The sequence below is a fragment of the Trachemys scripta genome, chromosome 9 (assembly GCF_013100865.1).
Source record: "Trachemys scripta elegans isolate TJP31775 chromosome 9, CAS_Tse_1.0, whole genome shotgun sequence".
NCBI classification, from domain to species: domain Eukaryota; kingdom Metazoa; phylum Chordata; order Testudines; family Emydidae; genus Trachemys; species Trachemys scripta.
In genome coordinates this window covers 61,164,859-61,174,222 of record NC_048306.1, presented here as the reverse complement: position 1 = coordinate 61,174,222, position 9,364 = coordinate 61,164,859, and the positions used below count along the sequence as shown (strand labels likewise).

General features: G+C 44.2%; 1 protein-coding gene across 1 annotated transcript in view; it reads left to right on the top strand.

The window, feature by feature from the left end:
- Positions 1-314: 314 nt before the first annotated feature.
- Positions 315-9,364, top strand: part of LOC117883033 (vertebrate ancient opsin-like) — a 163,824-nt gene continuing 154,774 nt past the window's right edge. The window contains exon 1 of the mRNA XM_034781960.1: positions 315-698. Within this exon, the coding sequence (XP_034637851.1) occupies positions 338-698 (361 nt within the window). The 5' untranslated portion in view covers positions 315-337. The remainder of the gene's footprint in view (positions 699-9,364) is intronic.

Sequence of the window (9,364 nt, the reverse complement as noted above, 5' to 3'; positions counted from 1 at the left end):
TTTTTATTTCATACTCTACACCAGGCACAAATGAGGAAGGCAGAAAGAGCCAGCTCCTAACGGCCACATGGTGGAGCATTAAAGAAAGAAACAAATGCTTGCTACATTTAACTCATTGATGTTGCAGTTTACCTAAGTAGAAACTATTTTATATATATATATATATATATATATATATATATATATATACATACACACACACACACACACACACAAGAGAGTGAGGGCTTTTTATTGGGTTGTGGGTGTGTTGATGTGTGCATAAGAGATTTTACTCTGCTGATATTGGAATGCTTAGCCAAGCAGCTGGAGCAGATCTGGAAAGAGACCTACTGAGATGACCGTGCCTAACATCAGCCACAGTTGCAGTGGTGTTAACAGTGTTTGGTGCAGTAGCAGCAGCAACCAGAGACATGGACAAGAGCAGAATTTGAGTCCTACTGGCCACCTGATCACAGCTATCTGCCTTGGCATCATCGGGAGCCTGGGCTTCCTCAATAATCTCTTGGTCCTGATACTTTTCTGCCGGAATAAAGTGCTATGGTCTCCGATTAACCTGCTGCTGATGAACATCTCTGTGAGCGACATGATGGTGTGCATCATGGGCACCCCCTTCAGCTTTGCCGCCAGCACTCAGGGACGCTGGCTCATCGGGCCAGGTGGCTGCATCTGGTACGGCTTCGTCAATACCCTCTTTGGTAAGTGGCACCCTCCTGCTCTGGTGTGCACCCAGCATGCCACCGCCCCTCCTGCATGGTTTAGAGCCTCTCCCAGATCCATGCACACAGGGAGGCGCTAGGGCACCTCACCACACAATTCACCCCCCACAGCCTCCCCAGCCAGAGCTCCCACCACTGAACAGGTTTGCATAGAAAGCTCTGCACTCCTTGCCCCACTACAAATAGAGGTGCTGAGCTGCTGCCCCCATCTAACTCCACACACCAGGCAACAGTGAGCTCATTCACTACCTGTGCCCTAGCTCGCTGCTTTCCTGTCAGACTTTGTGCCCCTCACTGCAGTGTGGAAAAGCAAGCAACAGAGAGCACCAGCACAGACACTTCCCCCCCCCACCCCAGACATGACAGGCTCACATTAGGGTGGTGTGTGGGGAAGGTGTGTGTGGAGGGAGGTGAAGGGCTGTGTGTGTGGGGGAGAGTGAAGGGTTCTATATGTCTACCCTGCACACTAAGCCTGAGCTCTGACTAAGATTTGAGCCCAAGCCCTGCTTCCATCCACACACAAATCAGTCTGACTTGGATCAGGAAGCACTCAGCACCCAGGTCCCAGAACCTTGCTAGGGAGCTAAGTCCTGCTGCAACTCAGGTCCAAGCCCTGTCACATTGCAGTTTGAACACACTTCAAGCCACAGATCTGAGTACAGTATGAGCATGGTAGTACAGCTGAGAGACCCAGGGCAAGCAATTGAAAACCCAGGTTTACTATGCAGTGTGGATTCTCAAGTCTGGCTTGGAAACACTGAGTCTTCAGGACTAGGTCCCACAGACCCAGGCTTTTCAATGCAGCGAAGAGATATTCTGTGTATTGGGGGGGGGGGGAGGAGGGGAGGAGCTGAAGGGTTGTGGGTCTGTATATGTCTCTGTAAAGGATATGTGAAAGGCTGTGGGACTGTGTCTGTATGAGGGAAGGGATGAACTGCTGTGGGAATGGGTGTATGTGGGGTGAAGAGCTATGGGACTATATGTGTGTGGTGAGGGAACTGAAGGGCTGGGGGACATTTGTGTGGGGCAGAACAATAGTGTGACTGCATGTGTCTTTGGAGGAGGTGTGAAAAATTGTGGGACTGAGTAAGTGTGTGAAAGGATAAAGAGCTATAGGGATTTTATATATGTCGGGGGGTGATAAAAGGTTGTGACACTATATTTGTGTGGAGCAGTGAAAGGCTGTGGCACTGTATGTGTGTGAGAGGGGAGGCAATCTTCCCCACTCACAATTCTGTCATGCTTGGCATTTTCCTTAAATTTCCAGCTCCTGGAGTCATGTGAGTAAGTAAAAAACCCAACTTTCAGTTTTTGTTTTTTTTTTAAAAGAGGAAGTGTATAGCTCTCCTCATGGTTGTGGAGAAAACTTGAAAACATGATCGTTAGAGGACCAAAAAGCAGAAGGCAAATAAACTTAAAATGTATGATATTGTTTAAACCTCATAATTTTGGGGACCGGAAATGTGATTTTCTTTAACTTTTGGGGTTGACAATACTGGGATGGGGAAGGAAGAAGCTGTGTGTGTGTGAGAGAGAGAAAGTGAGAGGGGAAGAGGAATGGGAGGGTGTAAGATAGAGAAGGCAAGAAGGAAGCAGGGGTTGTGTGAGGGGGAGAGAGAGAAAGGGAGGAGAGTGAAGGCACATGTGTGGAAAGTGAAGAGCTGTGTGTTCAGAAACCTGAGGAGAGCATGATGGGCAGTGTGTGTTTCAGAGGAAAGGCAGAAGGAGTGTGGGGCTCTCTGTGTTAAGGGGACACTAAAGAGCTGTGTACCTGAGGGTGCCAAAACGCTGTGTGAGGAGAGTCTGGGGGATGTTGGTGAAGAGTGGACTGAAGAGTGCTTTGGGGAGTTGGAAGGCTGGGCTGTCAGTGTAAAGGGGTTTACTGAAGTGCTGGGGTGCTGTGAGGTGGAAGTAAAGACTCTAGATGTGATTGTGGGAAGGGAGCTAAAGGCTATGAGATCTGAAGGGGTTAGAGGACTGAGAAATAGGAAGAACAGGAGTACTTGTGGCACCTTAGAGACTAACAAATTTATTANATGCTCTAATAAATTTGTTAGTCTCTAAGGTGCCACAAGTACTCCTGTTCTTCTTTTTGCGGATACAGACTAACACGGCTGCTACTCTGAAACCTGAGAAATAGGAGCAATGGAAGTGTAAGACCTACAAAGTAGGAAAGGGGATTCAAGAGAGCTGCATCATCTCCTCACATACTGAGGGGAAACACTCAGAGAAATCTCATTTCATCAAACTAGGGATAAGTCAGGGTGATTGTAGGGAGAGAAGAGGAGAGGAAGAGAGAAGGATGCAGACCTGCAAAAATTAGCGGGATGAGGGAAGAGAGAGAGACCCCAGAAAAGAGGTTCCCCAAAAGGGAGGTGGACGGTCTGATAAATATGGCAATTTCCTGCAATATCCAGGACAATCCTTACAGAATTAAGTTTCAGGATCCTTTCAGTTCACTGTATTAAAATGAAAATGTTTATTTATTATTGTGGGATTGTATGTAATGTCCCTAGGGAGGGGACCTGAGTAATGTAAAGCCTGGAAAGTGTAATGAGCTTCAAAAAGACTAACAATGTGAAACAATTGAAACAATGTGCTTAAAGTTAAATGGGTTTTCTGGGAAATCTCTTGAGGGAGGGATATGTAACTATAAGCCCTCCAGTTATGCAGGACGTCAGCCCTGTGAACTTTTGCCCTGAGGAGGAGGCCCATTGTCTATGAATTACCTATTCCCCAATCAAAGACCCTGAGTGTATCAAGGAGGGACTCACAGCTTTGGAGACAAGGTGGTTATGAACTTATGACCACAAACAACCCCATGTTAGGGTATGAAGGACAGTTCGTCTGTCAGAGCCCTGGTCAAAATTGGGGTGATCTCTGGTAAGTTTATTAGCATGCATGGAGGTTCTTTCATTGTTTTTAATCTGTGTTCTCTGCAATGCTTTCACCTTACGAATAACCATGCTTACTTAGAAAGAGCTGTGTGGGAACTTTACTGTGAGCAATTACATTTTTTATAGCTTTCAAGAAAGGAGGGTAAGCAGGCCTGACAAAGCAGAATGCCTTGCTGGGGAATTCACAGTGTAAGCAGGGAATTGTGCAGTCTGGAATTACCCTGGCCAGGAGGAAGAGAGACATATGTCTCCACCCAAGACAGGTGACAGCGGGGAGCCAGCAGCCTAAGAGTGGGTGTGCCCCCCACTGCAGGGGAATGCAGGTGCAGTTGCCCTAAACTGAGACAGACTTATGCTGGGTGTCCACATACAAGCCCGTCTAACCCTGGCTCTGTACTTAGATGGCTAGCCAGAGCTGCCACCTGCGCTGCAACATCCACACTGCTATTTTTAGCATGCTAGCTCAAGCAGAGCTAGCGCATGTCTGTCTACCCAGGCTCTGAGGCTTCCTCCCAAGTGCAGTGTAGGTATACTCAAAGTCATTCCAAGGTATCTGTAATTTAGACTGGCACTTAGGGCTGTCTGTGGTATGCCACGGGCTGCTCTGGGTAGTCCAAGATTGGGAGGGCAGAAAGAAAGCTTCAAGCCACCTTAGCCTGCCCATGGGATGTGAGTTCTGTGCTGGATCGCTACGAGTATGTCTACACTGCAATCGCAGGATGGGATTGCAGCTCATGTGGACATACCTAATCTAGCTTTACTCTAGCTAGGTTGGGTGTCAGAGAAGTGGGCTTGGACCCTGGCTAGTTACTAGCACACCCTGCAGCTTCACTACTCTGGTACCCAAGCAAGCTGGCTTAGGTATGTCTACACATGCTGCAATCACACCCCATGACTGCAGTGTAGGCATATGATTAGAGAATTCCTTTGCAATCAGTAATAATTTATCTGCAGACAACTGTTAATCAGGTGCACAAACCAACCATGTTATTATTAGAATGATGTTTGGTAACACATAATAAAGGTAACATTCAAACAAATATTTATTTTCATGGATTGTAATTACTGTACAAAAATGCCTGCTAGACAGAAACCTGCTATATTAAGTCCTAGCTCAAATTAAATATTCATAGTATTTAAATAAAAATATATATATGCTTGGTGAGGTTTTTATGTTCTGGGAGGGGGGAATTTTGCAATCCAATAGCAAAAAAGAGGTTATATTTAAAAGATGAAAGTGACATTATCTAATGGTGCCATTATGCTATTCTAGGGAGTCTGCAAACCAACCCACAGATCTTTGCATGTCTCTATGAGTGACATTGGACTAGATTGTCCCCTCCCACAAAGCAGACCAACGGGGGCAGACATGGAATTTTCAGGATATCATCCCTTGAGGTGGGAGGGACTAGTGGGGTGCAAAGTGGGCCGGGGGATGTGGCTTTCAATCCCAGAGGATTCTGGGACTCAGCATAGAAAGGAATGCTGAGAACCAGGGAGACAGGGAAGTGTGTGGCTCCTCTCTGCTAGCATGACTCATTCAGGCATCATCTTCCTTTGACTAAATCTCACATGGCTGTTCAGGAGCAGCTGCCAAGAGTTAGTATTGCTTCAAGCAGTACTGACTCCTGAGGGGATTTCTGAACAGAAGTACATTGGCTCAGCACTATATGATGCCTTACAGGCATCTGATCCTGTCTTCCACTGCCTTCCAGGCCAGTCAGCACCCTAAAACCCAATGGAGACAATGTTCCATAGAGTGCCAACAGAATAGTTCCTACAAGACATGGGGGAAAGGGGGTACAATACTTCACGGCCATAGCTCCATCCTCCGTGCTTTTCACACAGAATTTACTAGATCTCACATCCTACTGCAGAAAGAATGATGTCGAGCATTGGAATTAGTTGTGTACTGATGTTGCTTCATATTCTTGGAGCATGACGCAGGAGCAGTGCACAATCTGCACAAATGCCAAGATGCGTTGAAACAGGAATCAATTTAAATTTCCAGACAATATGTTAGCAGCAATCCTAGACAATATTAAAGAATGGGTAATTTACTGTCTGAACATTTTCCCATTCTGACAGAGCTAAGATATTCGATTGTTATTGATTGAAAATATCAAGAACAATCAGGACTGCTTTCAGGCAGGCAGGCAGATTAGGAAAAGGGTACTCAAAGGAAAGACAAAATTATTCACCAGCGTTTGAGCCTCTGCAGTGAAGAAGGTAGGATCTCAAAGTGCTTTACAAGCTAGGTATTTATAGCATCATTGAAATACTGCCAGCACTGGTGTGGAGGATAGAAAACAAACGATGTTCAATATACTGCACAAAAGTGTTAGGGAGCAGGAATTTTGACCCAGGATAACTAGTGAAAATCTATAACATTACAAGAGAGCCAGAGGATCTTTAGTACCTACTCAGAATAGACAGGGCTTCAGTTTTTAAGGTCTTACCTGAAAGATTCTCATAAAGTAAGCTCAATTTATTTACCTAGGAAAGAGGAATTGTCTCTGATGGAGTATGAATTTGCTCTTCTAGTGGGTTTCAGTGCCTGAAATATGAGGCCCAATCACGTTCTCATTGACGCTAATGGCAAAATTTCTATTTGGAACCGAAAGCTTTCCCTTGAATCTTAGATGACTAAGCTATCTTCCTAAGCTTGGTTGTTGTAAACGGTGAGCCAGGTGTTGCTTACTTTTTTCTCATGACAAGTTGAACTGACCCATGGCACAAGTGAGGCAAGCCAGACATGACCCATTATCTGAAAGCTTAGCAGTGCTCTTTATGGAGAGACTAGAGTGCTACCACAGATAAGGTTGCAGCTGGAAGGATAGTTTTATGATTAAAACATTGGCTTGTGAATCAAAAAATCTTGGTTGAATTCCTTGCTTCTCCACAGATTTCCTGTGAAACCTTTAACAAGTCATTAATTCTCTCTCTGGCTCAGTTTCTCCTCTGTACAATGGGAATAATACTTCCTTTGTCTGTCTAGACAATTTAGATTGTAAACTCTTTGCGACAGGCATAGTTTCTTACTGTGTGTGACAATGGGGCTCTGATCTCAGTTGGCTGAAGAACATGCAATGCCACTTTTGAATGAAGTGTGCAACTGCAGGAAAGCCAGATCTCTGTGAAATTATGGCATTTTGCACAAAAAGTTGAACCACTTTATGCTCAGGATTTGGCACAGATAGCACATATGGAATACAGTGCAGGGGTTGGCAACCTTTCAGACGTGGTGTGCCGAGTCTTCATTTATTCACTCCGATTTAAGGGTTCGCGTGCCAGTAATACATTTTAACGTTTTTAGAAGGTCTCTTTCTATAAGTCTATAATATATAACTAAACTATTGTTGTAGTTAAAGTAAATAAAGGTTTTTAAAATGTATAAAAAGCTTCATTTAAAATTAAATTAAAATGCAGAGCCCCCGGACTGGTGGCCAGGACCCCGGCAGTGTGAGTGCCACTGAAAATCAGCTCACGTGCCGCCTTTGCCACGCGTGCCATAGGTTGCCTACCCCTGCTCTAGTGGCTCCAAGTCTGCTTGTAGGAGGGTCCAAGTTCTTGCCCTGTATAACAATTCAAGTAATACACAGGTCTGACAGATGCTGCTCTTTGTTTCAACGCAAAGAAATTTTTGTGCCATTAAGCAAGACATGAACTTCATGCTGGAGGCAGCGAGACCTATTCATTGAAGAACATCTGGTTTTCTGGGATCATTTGAACTCTGCATGCAGCCTAGAGAGATGAACTCATCAACACCTTTAACGGTGTTTGACCTCACCTCCACTGAAGTCATAGTGTGGGTGGTGTCTTGGAGACCATAGAGGGCAAGGCTGAAATTCTCTGACTTCTCCACAAGCAAGGCAGCATCTCCAGTGTAGTTTTGGTTGAGGGACACCTCTTGACCAACCTTGTTTTTGATGCAGCAAGTCCTAATATCCAGTCGACAGCTCAACAGAATAGCTCTGGGGTGAGAGTGCATCCCTGACACGCACCTGAGGTTGTGTAGAAACATTGTGAAAACCATGAACCAATGCACACACTCACACCAATAATGGCATAAAGATTGTGCACTAGATTTAGCAGAACATCTGCACTGCCAACTCAGTGCAAGCCAAAGTGCTTACCTGTCAACCAAATCAAAATCCACTTTGATGTCAATATAGGCCACGTGAAGCTGATGGTTAAATTTTAAGTGCTGCTCAGTCAGAAGCTGAAAGAGACGGACAGGGTCCATTGTTGATCACCCAACTGTGAAACCTGATTGCTGTAGACAATGATGCCATATGTAACTCAGATACACATCGGATAACATGGATGTTGCCTGGAGTTGTATACATCATGCTATGTCACATACTGCTGCTAAAACAATTAGCTTCAGACCATTGTACAAAGAATCCTGTCTTTTTGAAAAGGACTTTGATATATTAGTAAAAAAGCAGAAGTACGCAAGGAGAATGTAAATGTCTGAAAGACATTTTCTGAGCCGTGGCAAAATGTGATCATGTGATCTACCTCAACTCTCTGGTCAACAAGCCGAGGGTGGCTAAAGTACAACCATCTGTGTCCTGCCTACAAACCATCACATGCCTGGCTGGAGCCATAAACACGCACACCCAGCCCTGTCAAAATTGATATGCTTAAAATTTTGCAGATTTTGGCTACAGGAGAATGTTTTGGAAGAGTCTAAGGTGAATAAGACATGCTACTGCTAAAATACGGATAGAATAAAAAATAGAAGTAATTTACTCTTTGAAAATCCTTCTAATGCTTTTTTTTTGTCAGGTCTTAAGCTCAAAAGCAGCTTGGCCTAGAAACTTCAGATTTGCTTTATTTGCATCAAACACAAGAACCCTTGATGAGATCTAGTGCTTAGAGTTATTTCTATTAAGGTCAGAACTTTATTAACTTTATAATCCAAGTTAATTGCTATGAATTTTTGGATGTGTGAACAGTGACAGGTCACAAAAAGCTCTGTCACCAAAGCTCTGCTGGAGACTTAAATGTTTCATTTTATAACTGTGGGGCCAGATCCTCAGCTAGTGTAAATTGGCATAGCTCTAGTCAAGTCAATGGAGCTGTGCTGGTTTGAAAAATAGGGGGAGGGAATTCCAATTTTCTTCTCCTTTCTCCCTCCCCGCTCCCCACCCCCCAACCAAGTAGTTTTCTTGCCTGAAGCTCTCTTAGCCACAGCTCCCAATTCTGGATCATGTTGTAACAGGTGCTGTGCACCTGTTAAGAGGTAATTAAAGTTCCCAACTTTTTTATCACCAGGCAATTAGTGGAGATCCAGTCCATAATAAAGATGATCCATGAGTAACTTATTTTAAATTGCCTTCTCTGAGAAAACTACTCTGTGCTTGAGTGTGGCGAGACCGATTTACACAAGTGAAATCTGGAATTCTTAAGTGCTTTCTGTGGTAAGAGAAAGGTGCCTGAAGAATCTGGTAAAGTTCAAAACAAAAACTAAGTATCCTAAGGATTTTTGTTTAAAATCTTCTAGTTTCAAAATTCTCTGGAACAATTTTCTCTGAAAATATTTTAACCATGCACATTTTCAGACAATTCACTATTTCCAATCATAAGTTTAGAGATCGGTAGAAAAAAATAAGACTTACAATAGAAGCTTGGACACAACCTTAACCATGGACTCACTACGGAGGCTCACTAATAATGAGCTGGGATAACACTGAAACCAGCCCTTCTTTAGATCCAGACTGTGAATCCCCAAAGTCAGGA